Source organism: Brachycentrus maculatus, unplaced genomic scaffold (genome assembly GCF_059751285.1).
Source record: "Brachycentrus maculatus isolate JH-2025_06_01 unplaced genomic scaffold, ASM5975128v1 h1tg000546l, whole genome shotgun sequence".
Lineage (NCBI taxonomy): Eukaryota > Metazoa > Arthropoda > Insecta > Trichoptera > Brachycentridae > Brachycentrus > Brachycentrus maculatus.
The window spans coordinates 47,238-68,428 of NW_028281290.1; the positions used below are offsets into that span (position 1 = coordinate 47,238).

A 21,191-nucleotide genomic window follows, 5' to 3' on the forward strand; every position below is an offset into this window, starting at 1 on the left:
TTTTAATTGTTAAATATTTCTTTAGAGAATCTTTCTTCTGACTTATTTGCTACTTCGAGTATCAAATAAAGTTAACTTAAAAAAACACTTGATTTTTTTTTTTAATTCACGCATATATTGTAAAATAATATAACCAATACTTTGCAGGTATTATGAATACGGATTCATGTTCATAAAATGATGCAAAATCTTTCAAATAGGATAAAATATATTTTATAAATGTATTTTACACTTTCATGCAGAATGAAGTATGTATATGCTTCTCAACAGTAATCGTTGAGGGAGTTTCGTTCAATCTAATTGTGATGACATATAAAGTAGTAGATAAAGATAATCGTAGCTTGGTTATAAATTGCAACTCTGGCCAAGTTTTATCAGTCAGAAGAATACGCGTGAGTCGGTATGTCAACCATTTTTTGCATTATATTTGAACTTGATTTATGATTTGTAAAAATGTGTATAGTAAACAATATTTGGCTTCCCTAAAATACGGGTATTTTGTCTCCTAAAATTGTATTTTTTGACTGAGTGTTAAAATGATTAAATTTTTAAAAGATATTTTAATAGATTTATACAATTATTCATTTTTAGATAGAACTAAGATGTTTGAGTGGTTATTTCGGGAAATATGCGTTTAATTTATAAGATATTAAATAAAATTCAATCAAATGTACGTTTCATTTCATGTTATTTGGCATATTTATTTATTTAAATTAATGAGAAATGTAAAACAACCGTTTTTCAACCATTTATATACTTATAGAAAATCGCAACTTAGTTTTTTAAAACGCATTATTTTTATTACCATTAACTCGTTATTTACAGATGATATAATTCAAAACATAAAAAATAGTGAATTACATTGTTTTCATATTTCTATTAAAAACCTATAATTTATCTTTTTAACGTTATCGATTTTTATATTAATATATATATATATATATATATATATATATATATATATATATATATATATATATATATATATATATATATATATATATAACATTAGTCATTCGATATTTGGTATGTTATTATGAATTTGACATTGATTAATTACCAAAAAACGGCAAATTGCTGAAGGAAAACTGATTTGTACCACATACATTTTATCCAGAATTGCATAGAAACCTGAAAAGGAATCGCAATGAAGTATTTTCATAGATATTTCTTTTAGTAAAAATTATTTCCCGATAAAAATATTGTATACAGATTCATGCATTCTATAAAGGAAGGAAAGCAATACCAACATTGGAATACTCGCGTTCCATATAAAAACGCGACCATTGCCTACTTTGCCTTATTCTTACCCAACTAGGGATATTGAAAGCATTCAAATGTAAATTCACAGTAAACTGATACAACTTTGTTTCACATTTTCGCAATTTGCTTTGCAAGAAAAAGTCTGTCAGCAAGCCTAAATCGCTCACTCCTTTAAAGAACGTCATAAATAAAAAATCGTCAATTTTCAGTTGTGCATGTTTTCGGAATGTCCAGAAAATGTACTATATCTCAGCAAAAGAGCCATATTTTTAATTTAATATTTACCCGCTACAGGGCAGAAAATGTTGTTTTAGCATTTTGAAATAAATGTATCGTTTAATTATTTTTTTTAAATAAATTAAATATTTTTCAAATGGAGAAAAAACCTTCAGGTTTTACCTAAAAAGATCTGTTGCACAGTAAAAAGTTTAATAAGTGGCTTGATATTTATTTTTAATACATTGTGTTATATTTTTAAATCTTTAAATCATTCTCCTGAAAAATCAAGTTTTTTGATTTATGACGTTCTTGAAAGGAGTGAGCGAAATGCTATCAATATCCTTACCCAACCCTTACTACCTACCCTAATTAAAAACTCTGTGCATACCACTGATTGTATATATGTTGATTGGGCATCACTTCACGAACTCTACATATAACGCACTATGTATTTGTGTAGATTGTAGATGTTGAACATACTATTGTGTAAAGTGTAGAATACTTATTTTCTAGCGGTTACTGGGATGGCGGGATTTTTCCTTTTATTTGCCATATGCCTGGCAGTGAACTCGTGCTCAGGAGTTATCTTAGGCCCAACGGAATCTCGTGATCTTGGAGAACTAGAATGGTGGCAAAAAACCGTGTTCTACCAGATATATCCTAGGTCTTTTATGGACAGCGATGGCGACGGCGTAGGAGATCTCAAAGGTAACTTCCGTGTATTGATTTTTTTGTCATTTTTAGGGAATTCTGAAATTTTCTGAATGTTTCACATTAAACTGATATTGAAATATCGACAAGTGATTATAAACCAATAATATCAAATACTTGAGTTTTATTAAATTCAAAAATCCATACTCTAAAAATCTTTTCCTTAAATACTAAGATACCATTTTTATTGTTACAGCCTCAAGTAATTTAAAACGAAAAAAAACAGCACTATTAAATGTTTTTCTTCTACTGAAAATAAAGCATTAAATATTTAAAAATAGTAAATATATGTGTTTGTATGAATACTTTTTGCGTGTAAATGTAATATACATTAATGATCTGAAAGCTTTAATATTTGTGTTGAAAATTTTAAAACTTTTTTTGTTCATATATTAAATTATGCATTGTTAACATTGTAGTATGGTGAAATAACATTCTTCTTTTCATTCATCGTTCACTTTATGTAATACCACTTAGAAAAGTGGTATTACACAAAGTGAACGATGAATGATAAGGAGAGTGTTACTTTTAATGCTGGTCAATTGATATATACCACATGTATAAGTTAATCAATGAGAAAATCGATATGTATATACTATACGTATGTATGTTTGTAGTCATACATATACACCACGACCAAGGATCATTTTAAACGTACTTGTTTGTTACGATAAGACTTTACTTTAATTTAAAGAAGTCATTTAAAATAAAGGAAGATTTATAGTGATACTAGATAAGTTAAATCAGTTTTCAAGTACTTCTACTCGTAGAATTGAAGCATTATGTACCACGTAGTAAATGGTTTAGTAACGTGCATAGATTTTATCTTATAATACATTCGTTTGTACTTGTACAACGTACTTGTAATAATAAATAATTGTGCATACATTATTATTTCCGCTAACGACGTTGAAAGAAACAAACGATGTACAACGACGCATTAGCGTTTTTTAAAAGTTTATTCAAATTTAAGTACCTACCGTGAAAGATTTGCATAGGAAAATTATCTCGACTTACGTTATTAAATTTTGCAATTGACAAATAATTTTTATGTAATGATAAACAGGTGTACAAACCACATAATATACCCGCAACTTATTCCGACTCTTGACCTAACCAATTTCAAGTATTTTAAATACTTTATCATGCTAAGTTTTTCTTGGTCTTCCCCTGTTTTTATTACAAACCACATTTGTATCATGAATTTGTTTTATCAGCCTAGAATTTTTTTCTTATATCACTATTCGAACACCTATCAATTTTTTTCTTCTTCTTCATCCTTCTGAGTGTATCCGTATGTGGTCATTTTGGTTATATTCTGTGAGCTATCTTTATGCGTTTATAATATATACCATATATGGTGTGGCGCTCTATTACTCTGCCTACCCCTGAGGGGAAGCGGCGTGACGGTTAGGTAGTTAGTTAGTTTTTATATATACACACACACATATATATATATATATATATATATATATATATATATATATATATATATATATATATATATATATATATATATATATATACATATATACATTTTTTTCCATTAACATAAATAATTCTCATTTATACTTTCTTTCAGGAATCATAAGTAAATTAGATCACCTGAAGGATGCAGGAGTCGGTGCTACGTGGTTATCGCCAATTTTAAAATCACCCATGAAAGATTTTGGATACGATATTGAAGATTTTTATGATATTGACCCCATCTTTGGCAACATGACTGACTTCGAAAATCTACTAGAAAAAGCAAAATCGCTGGGTAGGACATTCACAAACTCCTAATTTATTATTTATTCATTGATTTGGCGTTTAATTTGTAGAACTCCATTTCAATAAATGTTAATCATTTTAAATCAAACACAGATTTTTTGAGTCTACTAAGTTGTATTTTATTAACAAAAACACAAAAAATAATAATGTGACAATTGTTTCGCCTAGTTATGGCATTATCAAACGAATGTCATTTATTTATTCGTTAATTTTACTGTCTTATACACTATTTCAAAACAATGCTTAGATTAATCTGAACGCTTACGCTTGAATGAATTGAGAATTGCTAAATGAAACACAAAAGGAAATATATGGTTTTTTAACGCAGTCTTGATAAGAAACAGTAGAATAGTTTTTTGATGATTGAAAAAGGGTTTCGAGTATGTCTTGACTTGGTCGTATGAATGTTACAAAGAGATTGATATGAATACGGTGAATGAAAAACGACAAACAATAAAAATATTCGATGCTCAAATAAATCAAAATATTAAATTCGGTTTCGTATTTGTCGTTCGTTTTTTATGTTTTCTCTCAAAGATTGTTTAGGAACAATAAACAAGGATCTTTTTGTAGAGCATTTTCACGTATTAACTCAAGTGACTCTTATCTTAACACAATGGTATATCAAAGGCACTGCATCAAATTGTTGCAATATTAGTTTGATCATTTATTTGAAAATGGCAAGGTGATCAGTCCTGCACTTAAAGTACCAGTCCTGGGTAATATTAGTGAAAAAAACAATAACATTTATTTTGGACCCCCCGAGAATTGAACCCGGGTCCTCTAGCATAGTGGCCAAATGTAATAAACACTACACTATGGAGGCGCACTAATAATTTAAACTAATATGTGTGCTATCACTAATATGTGCACTGTAACTGAAATGTGTTTCAGTAAAATATCACTAGTATTTTACTTTTATATAATGTGTACTGTCACTTAATAATAATGTACAGTAATTTTAACGCTTTTTATATTGAAAACATTTGCTTCAAACAAATTTATTAGATTTAAAAATAAATATCTTAGTTTCAATGTGATAAACAAGCATTTAGGTGACGTCATATCAAAAGATTGCGCAATCAATGAGTATGCATGAATAGAAGTACGATTATAACGAATGGAATTTAGAGTATCGTTGCACATTATCCTCTGATACCAGTATTTTTATTTTAAAGCAATATGTATGTTTGTTTAATAAAGTTAAAAGGACACAAATTCAAACAGTGCAAACAATTTAAATGCACAAACGTTTCGTTTGTAAAAATGAAATATTGCTGAAAGAAGACTTAATAAAAATATTTACAGGCATCAAGATCATTATGGATTTCGTTCCCAATCATTCCAGTGACCAGTGTCAATGGTTCAAGGATTCAGCGGCAAAAAGAAACAACAAAACTGACTGGTATATCTGGGAGGATCCAATTTGGAATGAAAATCATACTGAACATTTCCCTCCTAATAATTGGGTATGTTATAATATATGGTATTTTTTTAGAGATATACAAATTTAAATTTCCGCAATAAATTGAAGGTGGCACTAACCGTGTGGTATATTGCGCCATATTGTTGAAACTACAGCTGTCAATATCAATGCCATTCAACTGAGGTACGAAGAAATCAGTAATCATGGTTCTGTGGCACTCTCCATTGATCGTAACATTCTGGCCGGCATCGTATTTAAAAATATAGGGGTCAATGATTCCACCTGCCCATAAAGCACACCAAAAAGTAACTTTAAGACTTTTAATGGATGTAAGGGCGTTTTGACAAAGGTTTCTGGGTTTTCTTCACTCCGAATTTGGAAATTCTGCTTATTGACTTAGCCATTTAACCAAAAATGTGCCTCATCGGTGAACACAATTTTGCGTTGAAAAAAAGGATCACGCTGAATATTGTTTTCGGCCCATTCATTGAACTTACGACGCGCATATTATATATTCAGTCTATTCATAGTGAAATGGCGAAACGCACTGACTACAAATCAACTTTCAACTGTCAAATTGACAGTCCGTAAAAACAATGTTGTCAGTTTATTTATTTTTAAAAAGGAACAACCCACATAGCCTTTTATTAGAGGCTTGTCTGGAGGTAGGATAGTAAGAAAAGGGAAGGTAAATGTAAAAATACATCACAAATACTCAGACCTATTGAAAATAAATCTTTCTTGAATTTATTTCGCACTTGGCGGGAATCAAACCCACGACGCCAGTTTCACAGTCGAGCGTCTACCCAACTACGCTACAGCGCTTGTCTTCAAGCCAAACCTCTAAAAAACACCCTTTTTTACTCCGGTTAACACACACGTAGCCTTCATGTTTTGTAGATAGTAACGTGAAATGTTTTCATGGTTAATAAGGACATTTTCTCATTTAAAGGTAAGCGTGTTTCGAGGATCTGCTTGGGAGTATAATCAAGAGAGGGGACAGTATTATTTGCATCAGTTTGCTGTACAACAACCCGACCTTAATTATAGGAACCCCGATGTCGTCGAAGGAATGAAGGTATGTTGAAAAAAAATATACACATCGGCTCAAAACTAACCACCCTATCGAAAGATGCTATAATTTTTGCCAATGGGGTCGCACGTCAATCATATACAGTATAAAAATATTGATAAAACAGGCACAAATGCGTATCAAGACTGGCGGCAGCCACTTGACGGATATCGCCTTTTCTTCTTAACAAAATAAATTGTAGAGGTCCAAATAAAGATTTCCATCACTCGAAATCTTTTATTTTAATTCAATATTGAATTTAAATGAAGTAAAGCATTTTTGGGCGAAATTCTTGTGAATGGATGAGTTAACAATATAAGAATAGTATAAATAATATAAATGTATAAAGATACGGTCGAAACAAAAATATGTACATAAAAAAGGATTAATCAATATATTTTTAATTTTCTTAATTATATTTTTAGTAAGCTTATATATTATTTAAAACAAACTAATATTTACATTTAATTTAATATCATATATATTTACATCTTCTTACAATAAACAAAACGTCTCTTAAGGGAAACGAAGCTTAGATCTATCTGTAAATTGAGCCTAGAAAAGCGGTACGATAGCGATTTGTTGGTAACTGCGTGAATTGGCACAAAATGAGGGTCGAACGCTTTGAATAATTCATATTCTAGGATGTGCTGAGATTCTGGCTCGACAAAGGAATCGGAGGCTTTAGAATTGACGCCATCAACCACCAGTTTGAGGTTGATAAGAAGGACTTCAACGGAACGTATCCTGATGAGCCATTGACAGGCAACCCTGATCCCGAAGATTACGGCTACGTCGATCATATCTACACAAAGGACCTGCCTGAGACTCACTGGATGGTGTACGAATGGAGACAGTTATTAAACAACTATACATCTGAAAACTTTTCTAGGTATTTAAAAAACAAAACTACTTTACATTTCTTTTCTTTTATGACATCTCAACATGGATGCAGAGGAATATGAAAGTCTGCGCATTTACCGGGCTTCCGACCGTCATAGGCTGATTTAAGTGACCACTTTATACACGTGTAACATTCACCAACTCTACCCATAATTCACAACCACGCTACTCAAATTCTTGGAAGTTCTATATATATTATTCGATTTCGAAACATTGTACTTGAATCACTAGAATTTTACTAGAGACATCTATTGGTGAAATTAAAGAAGCCTTTTATTGAGCAGAAACTCGTTCATTTGTATATGAGTTTCGAATCCTGGATTATAATCACATACATGAGAAGCGCCAGAAAAGATTACTTTCATTTCATTATTTTTGTTTATAATTTGAACAGTTCATTTATTTATAACATTTTGAGTGTGCCCAAATACTTGTTCACAAATCAGATTTGTGAAAAAGTGTTTGAACATACTCAAAATGTTGTTCTTTATATTTAAGAATAATAAAAAAATCTCATGTTTGAAATGATTTTAAAATACCACAGGACACTCCTGGAGAAAGTAGGCATTGCAAAAGATATTTAACAAATATTACCCTAAAAGAAAAAAATAAGTTTTATTTAGAAGAAATATTAAAGTCTAGGCATTTATTAGGTTTGCTATCTTTTTTTGCTGTATGAAACGGTCACATTATATCGGTACTGTTTAATTTTTAATATTTTCTCTTGACCGGACATTGTATTTTTCTTTGATTTGGCTACTTATACATATATGATAAAAAACAATATTTTTGCAAATTCTTATCAACATCTGTTTAAATTATAGTATGGTTAAAAATAAATGGCTTCTTCTAAAATTTGTTCATTGTGAAATTTTCCAGTTGTTAATTACTTTCGTTGCTTAAATTAAATAAAAAAACGAAAGAGACATAAAATAAGTCTATTATTATTTATTATGTAAATTTCGTTGTCTCTTTTATGTATAACAATTTATCTACACACAATGATGCCTAGGGCACTCTGCTGTGCAGCTAGAATCGTGAATTGTTTTTCGGTTAATTACGATAATTTGATTCGTATTACAATATACATATAATCAAAATGGAATTTTCCACATATTTAGAAGATTTTTTTGAGATGTACATATATTATATAAAAAAAAAAGAATTTTAAAATATTAATTTAATGTGATACTAATCACATTCGATAAAATTTGTTATCGTGATCGGGATCATACCTTAAAACGTTAAATATATTAAGTTACAGCAAAAAAAATTAAAACGATAAAATTATTATTCATTGATTTTTTTAAATAGATATATTTTTATCTTGATTACTTTATCATATATTAGGAATCTCTTGGAAACAAGTGAATAAATATTTTTTTTACAGAATCATAATGACTGAAGCTTACACAGATATCAATAATACAATGCTCTACTATGGTAATGGAACCAGTGATGGATCTAATTTTCCATTTAATTTTGGACTTATAAGCAGTGCCGATGAGAATTCCACTGCGTCTGATTTTAAGAAAATAATCGATAATTGGATGGATAATATGCCGAAAGGAAAAACTCCCAACTGGGTGGTAAGTATCTCAGCTTAATAGAGGTTAATAGCGTATTTTTGTGTGAGCTTATTTTTGCTGGTGCACGCCTTCGCAATGCCAACAGTAAATTATCCAGCCAACACGCTTGGCAACTCGTTAATCTTATAGTTGAAAAAGTTAGTACAGCAAAACCTCGATATAGAGGACTAATTGGGGAGAGGGGTATCCGTTAAAGCTGAAAGTCTGTTATATAAAATAAGTTTTAAATAAATCAACCTTTTTTAAAAAAAAGAGCATTGTTATATATAAAACACATGCAAACAAACAATAAAAACCCCCAATTAAATTAGAAAGCAATTTTTTTTATTGATTCGGCAGCCACTTTGTGGTAAAATCTATTCTTTACTTAGTAAATACCACTATTAGTAACAAATAGTGGTATTCACTTAGTAAAACATAAATAATAAAAAAAAAAAACAAAACAAAACACAAACCAAAATCATTTAATTATCTTCAGACACTCGGCATGAAGTGATATTGCTGTTTGATATCGACGCTCTTTCTTTCGGTAATCCAGGATTCTTCAAGATTAAAAAATGCGTAAAATATACATTGTATAATATCGTTATCTGGCGAATAGTCAATAATTTGTCTCATAAAATATCTCCAACAAGGAGTTATTTAAAAAAAATTATATCTCATCATAGATGAATAAGAATATGGAAGTCTGGGCATTTATAGAGGTTCACTATATCGAGATTTTACTGCAGCTAGAGTATAGGAGAAATATGTCTTCATGAGAGAAATAAAAATAAAGTATATAAACTTTACTAAGGTTTTTTTTATGCGGTATGAGTAATTTTCAAATAAGATTGAACCAAATTTATGCTTATACTTTAACCAGCATAATGTGCGTCATGAAGGATAAAATTATCACTTTTATAAGTTGTAATGTCTTGTTAACAAGAAGTATAAACTCAAAAGTTGTCTTTTAATCCCATTATTTTTATATGAATATTTAAATCATCACGTTATTCTACTGAGTAAATGCCAAATCAACAAATAATAATTATTATTCCTTTCAAAATTCATATGTATGAATACACTGATATCATATATGTTTAGAGTACGAAATCATTTATTTGATCCCAAATTAGGTAAAAGGATAAAAAATTGATAAGATATACATCAATTATCGTTTGCTAATCTGAAGATATTGCTTTTATGTCGCCATCGGACCAATAGATCGACTATGATCTAGGAACAACTCATTAGTTATAACTACCTTCTTTAGAAATAGATAAAAAAATATATAATGATCTTTAAGATCAAGGTTTAAAACTTTTTAAGTGTATTGGATAAAGAAAAATATAAGCGAATTGCATTTTAAATGAAATAGTGAGAAATTTTATTCCCGTAACCTTTTCATTGTTGACCAAATGCATTTTTCTCAGTAGTGTAAGAATTAAAGGCGTCTCAAATTGAGATGCACCATCTATTGATTTTATATGAAAGAAGATGAAGTCTGAGCATACCTAGGCGTAAGACTTGTCGATTGGCCAGCTAAGTGACCACTTTATAGACTTGCGTAACGTTCAGTATTTTGCCCATTATTGAACTTCCATATTGCGTTAATTTTTTACATCTTTAAACTTGCAATGGTCTTGGATTCTTTCCACATGTGTAATTGGAGGTAGCTTTATATACCGTACAAATTTCTCAACTGATGGCGCCACTATCAACTAAGTCTATTGAATCTAATTTATTATATTTTATATTGATATTCTCATTTGAAAAGTCGAGTTGTAGTAAATACATATAACCGGGAGTGGATGGTTAAATAATTAGGAATTCTAGCTTGTAAAATCGTTACGTTTTGGTGCGATTTAATGATTTCATATTGGTTCAGGATTGGTCATGTTTTGCCGCACCTTTAGTTAAGATTTCGATAGAATACAGTAAACAGAACCGATTTGCTTTTAAAGGATTTTTGTGCAATATTGGTGAGGACCTCCACATATCTTTTTTTCCGCTTTTAGATCGGCAACCACGATCAATGGAGAGTTGCAACACGTTATGGCACCGAAAGAATTGATGGACTTAATATGCTGGTCCTTTTACTTCCTGGAGTAGCTGTAACGTACAATGTAAGTCATTTTTTTAGTAAAAATATATATTTTCGTATTCTTCAATCATTCATTTCATATTTTTAGAAGCCTAAGTTGAAAGTTTCGTCAACTAAGCCTTTGAGTTGACAAAACTTTCATGAAATAAATGTTAGATTATTTCCCAAATTACTTTACGTACTACGTACTAGAATAATCCTTTAAACACATTTAATTTTCTATTCAAGTAATATGATAAATTGTAATTTAGTTTTATTCTGTAATTAGTTCCAATGATCAAGGTAAAGTTATATATATATATATATACATATATATATATATATATATATATATATATATATATATATATATATATATATATATATATATATATATATATATATATATATATATATATATATATATATATATATATATATATATATATATATTGGGTTGATGCAAAAGTAATGACCGTTTTTTATGATCCCAGGTAAAAAATTTTTTTTCATAAATTATGAATAGTATCTTCTTTTTTTATGATTCCATTGTATAAAGGATGCTTTCCCTCTACTTTCTATTCAGTTTTGGCCTGGCCAGAGTACAGTAATAACCCCTTGTATTTTTTCAAAATGTCGTTCGATAAAGTGCATTTACGTATTGTTTACTTTATGAATTCCGTAAACACAATACCGCGAGTGTGGCAACCAAAAACATTTGTGAAGTGTATGGAGCAGATGTCATCAAAGTTCGACAGGTACGAAGATGGTTTGCAAAATTCCGATCTGGAGATTTTTCACTCATTGATAAACCACGTACCGGGCGGCCATTGAAGTCTGATGACGACGAATTAAAAGTCATAATTGACACCAATCCACGTCTAACCAACAGGGAGATTGTGTCAATGATGGGAGTCAACCAAACAATCGCATTAAGACATTTGAAGCGTATGGAAATGGTTTCGCGGTACGACGTTTGGATACCTCAGCAATTGTCGGCTACCAATTTATTGGATCGTGTTTCAACGCGCGTTGCTTTGAGTGCGAGACAAAAACATGAACCTTTTTTGCATCGTTTGGTGACGGGAGATGAGAAATGGGTCGTGTACAATAACGCGACAAGAAAAAGACATTGGACTATACCTGGACAAGCCCCATTAACAACTTCGAAGGCCGAAATCCATAAAAAAAAGTTATACTTTGTGTTTGGTGGAATAATAAGGGTATTGTGTATTTTAAACTCTTGGAACACTATAAGACAAGTACAACAGAATGATATTGTCAGCAATTATCCAAATTGAACATGGTCCTTCAAAAGGATAGACCAGAATTGGTAAACAGAAAAGGGGCAGTGTTTCATCACGACAACGCGCGACCACATGTGGCTATGATGACCTAACACAAGCTAAATGAATTAAATTGGGATGTTATCAAGTATCCACTGTATTTTCCAGATCTTGCTCTTTCTGATTTTTATTTATTCCGATCACTGCGAAAAAATTATAATGATGAAAAAAATTATTCAATAGAGCAAGTAAAAACATCCCTTACTTCATTTTTCGCATTAAAATCCACGGAATTTTATACTACTGGTATTAATAAGTTGATAGAAAGATGGAATAAGGTTATAAGAACTGATGGAAATTATATAATTTATAAAATAAATAATACACAAGAAAATTTTTTTTTTAAAAAATATATGTAAAAAACGGTCAAAACTTTTGCATCAACCCAATATATATATATATATATATACATATATATATATATATATATATATATATATATATATATATATATATATATATATATATATATATATATATATATATATATATATATATATATATATAATTTTAATGATGAAAAAGTTATCACATGTTTTAGACCACAAACTGAGTTTTATTTTACACGACCAGTTTCGAAAACTACAGATATTTTCATCGATAGGTGATCATAAAAAAATCATTTGATAAAAAAATAAGTTTTTGTGATCACGTGTCCATAAAATAACTTTAGTTTTTGAAACTAGTCATGTGAAATAAAATTCACTTTGTGGTCTAATAAAAGTGTTTATTTCAAAAAAGCAACATATCATTCCACAAAGTTGATGCCAAATCGATAAATAACGTATTTATGTTGTTTGATTTTATTAAGGGAGAAGAAATCGGTATGGTGAATACATTTATTTCATGGGAAGACACACAAGATCCTCAGGCATGCAACACTCATGACCCAATCAATTACTGGAAGTCTTCCAGGGATCCGGCTAGGACCCCATTCCAGTGGGAAAATGCCACTAGCGCAGGTAATTATCGTGTTACATGAACTCTTGTATAAATACATGAAAAGGTAAGAGAGAGGTCAAACACGCGTTAAGAGGCCATCCATGAAGGAATAAAAAATAAAACCCGGCGTTTTTGTTATGAAAGTAATTACCGTGGCTGTAACAGACAAAGAATGTCCGCCTCTGTAGTATAATGGTAAGCACCGTTGGCTAGCTTGGCTACCGTTCTGGAGGTCCCGGGTTCGAATCCCAGGGGGGTTAAATAAATATAAGTGATTTTTTCACTCTAATATTCATTCAATATTACCCTGTACTGGTACCTGAAGCGGAAGACTGAACACCTTTCCTTCATGTGTTTACAATCAAGGTAACAATGTGTTTATATGATGCAGTGCCCTATGCACCATTGGGTCCCTTTAAAATCAACTCTGAACCTAAAAATGGTTTCCAACTATAAAATACGGGCAAACATCTCTTAAGGAGTAATTTGTATAACGAGCAAAAAAAATATGAAAATGTTGCTCCCTTAACGAGCGACATTTCGCGTAAAAGGCCGGTCCCTATTTCACGACATTTTTTTGTGAGCCAGGATTTCCGCGCCAGTAAAAAAAATGTTCGCTCAACGAGTAAGATTCTGGAACGAATTTTGCTCGTTATGAGAGGTTCTATTGTATTTAAATTAATGATAAAAGAAATACAACGACCCATAGAATATTACAAGATGAAAAAGCAATGATTAGAATTTACTACAACACACATTTAATTCAAAGGGTTTTCAACAAATACGACAACATGGCTTCCGGTTAACGAAAATTATGAAAACCTTAATTTGAAGAATCAAAAGGAGGCTGCAAGAAGCCATTATAAAATATACCAAAATTTGGTTAAGATTCGATCATTACCCGCATTCACACACGGAGGCATAGAGTCTAAGGCCATTAATCCTGATGTTCTCGCTTTCTACAGGTATGTGATAAATGAATCTTTTACATTATTATTAAAGAACAGTGTCCGTCGATGGTTGTTTCTCGTTGGTAGGAACAAGGTGAAAAGAGAATTAATTAAAGTCCAAGTGTAATTATTTTATTGCAAAACCTTTTTACTGTAAATTGTTATTGTATCTATTGTATGTAATGTATAAAATCAAGTAAATAAAAAAATGTATTAACATGTTAGTATTTTGGCTCAACACAGGCAGCGCCGTAATGCATGTAATTAAAAAAAATGATTTAAAAAAATTGTATCTATGAAAACAAATCATTGTATACCAGCGTTACCCAACCATTTTTGTCTCGCGTACCACTTGGTAGTACATCACGCTTAATTGAACCACTTTGCAATTATGATTGTATTTCGAGAAATTTGTTATTCTATTTGCATAATAACTTATATATAGGGTTACTATATTTACTAAAACTCAATTTATTTATGTTTGAAAAAAATAATAAAGCTTTATTTTTTTCTTATAAAAATGAGACGTTTAAACCTTACTTATCACAATGATTTTTTTAAGATTGTTAATAAATAGTGGCAAAGCTTATTCCTTGTCGAAAATCAAAACCAGGACATTTAAAGAAGTATTTTTATAACAACTATTTTTTATGAAAAAAAAGGAATTAAATCAAATTATTTGTTCAAAAAATGAAATGCGCCACAGGCAATTTTTTCCGAAAATTAATAGTAAATATATGTGTTTGAAATTAAATTAGGAAAAATACAAAAGTTTAAATTATATTCTTGTGCCTAATTTTTTCAAAACTTTTTGTCCACCATTACTGATTATTTTTCGCTTATCACTAACTATCCTCTTGTGTACCACCGGTGGTGCGCGTACCACAGGTTAGGAGCCGCTGTTGTGTACGAAACCGTTCATCAATAATTTCTTTAAAAAAATACAAAAATAATTGAAATTCTACAAACCGATTTTATAAGCGCCAGAGGTCATCGAAATAGAATATTCAGATGAAAACGGTTATTGCCTTTGATTTATTTATCAGGTTGGCTTGCTAGTTTTGTACTGTATTATGCATCCAGTATTTTGTATTTTCAACAATATTTTTTATCTACTGCTACTACGCATTTTCCCTTGTAGAAGTAGTTAGAAGTGAAGAAACGGTTCATACCTTTTCCTTAGACTTTATTTATGAAATTCTAACACATGTTCTTTCACTAAAAGTGGCAGAAGATTTCAAAAAAGGGAATGACCTGCAAAGCCCCTACTTTTAGATGCTTATCTGCAGGTAGGATAGTAAAGATTGGGAAGGTTAATGTGACAAATGCATCACAAACCAATTGAAAATAAATCATTCCTGATTTTACTTTGCAATTGGCGGAAATCGAACCCGCGACGCCAATTTCGTAGTCAAGCGTCTACCCAACTACGCCACGGCGTCTGCCGTTTTTTTTTTAAAAAGATTCTTAGATCAATATATCTTTGCACTGTTCCGTGTATGCTGCGCTGGTCGGGATTGTAGGCGTCTGACAGCCAACGTCGGGTCGGAATTGGATCTAGCTGACTAACTGAACTAAATACTGATCAACTAAGCCTACAACGGGGTACTTCTAGACAATTTGGTGGTGTATTTACAAACTTGTTTTATTTTGATTGGCAGTGACAGGGATATTGAAAGCTTTTAAATGTAAATTCACAGTAAAATCGGGATACAATTTGATCGTTTTTCATATTTTCAATAAATTTCTCAACATAGTTTAAAAAAATTGCTTTGCAAGAGTAGGTCTATCAAGAAGCCTAGATGCTTCTGTATCAGATCTGGACAATGTGGTGGGACAGCTTTCAATAGATCAATAAATAAAAACATTAATGTTAGTAGGTACTTTTAAGAAAGACCTGATTTTAAAATGAAATAATTTTCATATTATTTTTTGACATCTCATCAAAGATGAAGAAGAATATGGAAGTCTGGGCATTTACGGGGCTTACGACCGTCATAGGCTGGTTTGAGTGATCACTTTACACACGTGTAACATTCACCAATTCTACCCATTATTGACAACCACACTACTCAAATTCTTGGAAGTTCTATATATATGAACCAATTTAGAAACCTTGTTCATGAATCACTAAAACTTCACTAGAGACATCTATTGGTGAGATGTAAAGAAGCTTTTTATTAAGCAAAAACTCTTATATTAGTATGTGAGATCCGAATCCCGGATTATAATCACACACATGAGAAACGCCAGAAAATACCATTTTCATTTTTATTATTAAGCTTATAATTTGACCAGATAATTTATTTACAACATTTTGAGTGTGTCCAAATACTTGTTCACAAAATCTGGATTATCTCCAATTACAGGAGTTATTTTCATATTATTGATGTGATGTCAAAAAATAATATGAAAATAATTCCTGTAATTGGAGATAATCCAGATTTTGTGAACAAGTATTTGGACACACTCAAAATGTTGAAATAATTTTCATTGCTTATAATTTAATAAAATATTTTTATTTTTATTATTATTTAGATCAATAGATGATTTGGATTCATATGTCGTGGTGATCAATCTTGGTGGAAACAATCACACAATCAACCTAAATAACGCATTCAGTGGATTAGCAGAAGACCTTGTTGTTGTTGAAACAAGTATTCAATCGACGAAACCCATCGAGTAAGTTAAAATTTTGACTATTTTTTAAAATGAATTTCTATTCAAGCGAGAGACCTATAAAAACGGTCAAAATGCATTGCGATATTAGGGCATATTCATCTTAAAATAAGCTACGCAGAATAAGCAAAGAATCTTGAACACACTATTTTGATAGACTCAAGATTGAACAAGTTTGGGCCAAAATAATTGATTCGATTTTTTTTCTTGTTGTTGGAAATTCAGATCGTTATTATTTCACACTTTACACTTCAACAAAGATGAGAGGAATTTGGAATTCTGGGTATTTTCGGGGCTTACGACTTACGTTTAAGTGATCACTTTATATGCATGTAATATTCACCATTCTACCCATGATTCTACACACGCAAACAAATACAAACACACACTCACTCACACACACGGACACACACACACACACACACACACACACACACACACATACATATATATTTATATTTATATATTTATATACATATATATATACATATATATATATATATATATATATATATATATATATATATATATATATATATATATATATATATATATATATATATATATACATATATATATATATATATATATATATATATATATATATATTTATATACATATATATATATATATATATATATATATATATATATATATATATATATATATATATATATATATATATATATATATATATATATATATATATATATATATATATTTATGTATATGATTTGCATCTTACATCGCATCAGGTGCGAGTTTATGTGCAGTATAAATGGTTGATTTGAGTAAGTTTTATTCAGGAGAGACCCTTTAAAATGTATAAAAGATCTTTATCTAATTATTCAACATACTGGGAGATGCCTGAAAACAAGTTTTTAAATTTTTAATAATTTTAATAGTTACATTTTGTATAACATTTTGGGTGCGTCCAAATCCTTGTTCACAACAAGGATTTGAACATACTCCAAAAAATCGTAAATAATTATTTTAATTGAATTCGAAAACATATTGTTTTGACTAACTAACTAACTAACCATCACGCTTCCCCGCGGGGGTAGGCAGAGAGAATAGAACGCCACACCACTCTATCTTTGCAAAAATTCTTCGCCTCTTCCACGTTCATGCATCTCCTCAAACATACCCGCCGATTATTACGACTCCTAACCTGACCACTTTCAAGTATTTGGCATACCTGATCGTGCTATGTTTTTCTCGGTCTTCCTCTGCTCCTTTTTCCTATTGCATTCGTCTCATAAATTTGTTTTACCGTTAAAATATTGTTTTATTAATAATAAATGCCTATGTATTATTTGATTCAGGTCTGAAGTTCCATCCAAGAGTGTGGAATTGCACCCATTCGAATCTTTGGTTCTGAAGTCATCTGCATCTGCTGTAACAGCAGGGCTTACAATATTTCTAGTGGCGTTCTTAGCAAAAATGTTCCTGTGAAATCACGATTTTCTATCACCGCAATTAACTAAAATTTGTATGAAATAAAATACAAACACACTAAATAAGTCAATTTAGTGAGATGTAAAAAAGTAAAATATTTTTATTTTGTCGTTTAAAAATATAGTAAAATTTCTTATCTATTTGTTATTTGATCTAAATAAAAATATTCTAATCCTTCTACTAGTTTTTTTTAAAAATCTTTTAGTGAAATTACTATGTAACTCTGTAGTGTTAAAGTCAGCACGCTCGGCTACCGTTCGAGGATTCCCAGGAGGGTTCAAATAAATAAAAGTGATTTTTTTCACTCTAATATTTATTCAATATTACCCTAGACAGATAACTGAAACGGAGAGCTGATCACCTTCCATTAAATGTTAACGATAAAGATAATACAACGTTAATATGATGCAGTGTCCTATGCACCATCGGGTGTGGATAAGGGTATGAAGAAGGTACCTGAAACGGAGGGCTGATCAGCTTCCATTCATGTGTTAACGATCAAGATAACACTGCGTTTATATGATGCAGTGCCCTATGCACCATCAAGCGTGGGTGAGGAGTTGAAGAAAAAGAAAAAGAAGTTACTTTGGATACATTTTTGAAATGAACATTTTGAAAAAAATTCTCGAAATACACGATTAAATATGAAAAACGATTCATTCTCTAGAACGATCATATTCCTGTGTAAATTTGGTCGGATAAAATGAATCAATTGGAATGAGAGTGTAAATCAGATCTTTATTATCACCACAGACGTGATAATAATAGAAATAAATTACCCCGGAAGCTTGCCGATTTTTGGTGACTGAAAAATCAACACGAGATTGAAAAGTCTTGTTTTTTTGGCCAACAATGAAATTTTGTAAAGTAGGTACAAATAATTTACGAGTATATGATGTTTTCACGTTTTTCTTTCGGTGGAAAATTCTTCTTTTTATTAAAGTTTGATGAAAATATAAAGCAATTTCTTATTGAGAAAACAGTGCAACGATTTTTTTTCACTAGTTAAGTAAGTAAAGTATGTGTATATATGTACATACATACTTTACTAAAAAAACAAAATACTCATGTAAGAACTTTTGGGTTTAATACTGTAAACACAAGAAGTTTCGAGAACTGCAGAAGTTCTCATTAAATCGTTTAGTTTTAAGTCAAAACAAAAGATATTTATAAAAATAAAGAGATGATATCATTGAGAATATGTTAACTGAATAAATAAAAAACAAAATAATATTATAAAAATACACGTATACTGCATATTTTGTTTTAATAAGTTTTAATAAGGAAGTGATCTACCTTAACGTGTCTTCATTTATCAGTGAAACGAGTTCCTTACCTGAAAATAAATGAAAAATTAATTATAATTTATCAATAATAAAAAATACATTAAAGTAAGCACAGGTTATCTTAATTGATGGATCGACTATGTTAATGAATCATTTTTCGACAAAGCGTATATGAGACAGTTAAAAACAAAGCAAATTTGAGACAGTGAATTAAATAGACAGTCAGAAGATACTTTAAAATATTTTTTTACAAATAAGCTTATTTTATTACATACGAGTAATTGAAATTATGATTACAATTACCTTCATGACAAAGTAAATCATGTATTCTAGCATATTATATATCCACGCATAAACCATGGTTTTGTCAGATTTTGTTGTATATTCTTCAAATACAAAATAGTTGATAAATTAACATGTACACATTTCAATAGAGAGTCAACCGCTTATTTGATTAATTTAAATTATTTGCATTCAAAACTTTTACGATGATGGCATAAATCATTTAATTTATTTTGTTATAAAAGTGTTGTAAAATTAAGTTGTGAGATAGAGATAACCATGAAAAAATACATTTTTCTTTTTTTTCTTCTGACTATTTGTACCCCAATGATGCAAAGGGTATTTATTATATTGGATTATTATTTAAATAAAAGAAAAATAAAATTGCTTAAAATAAGAGGAAATGTAGGGCTCAATAATAAATGTTAAAGAGAGAATTATCAGTGTTATACTTAAATTTACCTTGTATATGTATCTCCGGAATCGTACCCAGGACCTCATTCATAGTAATTACATAGACATAATAACCATTACACTACGGAGGCGAACATATTAGGGCAAGATAAAATTTACTTAATTGGTTTTAGTATTAAGCAAAAATTGTAAGGGTTTCTTTCATCTCAGTTTCCTTAGGGTATGGTTTGTTTTTATTGTACTTTTATCTGTACTTCTAATTTTGTCTGAATGATAGCAGTTCATCTTTAATTGAATGTAATTTTTCTATATAGTAGTTAGAAACTGGACGTGCCTTTTGTATTGTATACTAAAAACATGTTCAAAAAAGCATAGTGATGAACAAAATTCCTTAAAAAATGTGGATAACCAAATGAATGCAGTTTTATATTGTAACAAAGTATTTCATTTTTTTCCTGGAACTTGAAATAAAATAGTGAAATTTTCAAAAGACGTGTGGATTTCGTTAAAACATGAATAAACGTATAGAATGCTAACCAAAATTGATAGCCTCACAATTGTTCAATCGATTTGAATACATGACTGTAAAAATCAATATCTAAGAATAATTAGTGACAACTGACAGTATTACAAAACGTTGTTTTGTAAATGTCCTATCTTATTTAATTTTATGTAAAAATAACCTAGGTTGATTGCTTAATATACAGATTAAATTGATATAAAAAAATATGACAATATTCAATAAAATTGATTATATCTGCATGTGTAAAAACGGATCCAATTACATTATATGCATTTAAAAATATACATATA

The 21,191-nt window shown here is 30.0% G+C and overlaps 1 protein-coding gene across 1 annotated transcript; it reads left to right on the plus strand.

Annotated features, from left to right (window-relative positions):
* Positions 1-376: 376 nt before the first annotated feature.
* Positions 377-18,576, plus strand: LOC148301544 (maltase A1-like). Its single transcript, XM_088273089.1, has 12 exons — positions 377-400; positions 1,996-2,190; positions 3,776-3,955; positions 5,275-5,435; positions 6,345-6,470; positions 7,109-7,356; positions 8,758-8,956; positions 10,957-11,064; positions 13,179-13,329; positions 14,079-14,274; positions 16,798-16,941; positions 18,264-18,576. The coding sequence occupies exons 2-12, from the start codon at positions 2,007-2,009 to the stop codon at positions 18,391-18,393; spliced, it is 1,827 nt and encodes a 608-aa protein (XP_088129215.1). The 5' UTR covers positions 377-400; positions 1,996-2,006; the 3' UTR covers positions 18,394-18,576.
* The last annotated feature ends 2,615 nt before the right edge of the window (positions 18,577-21,191 follow it).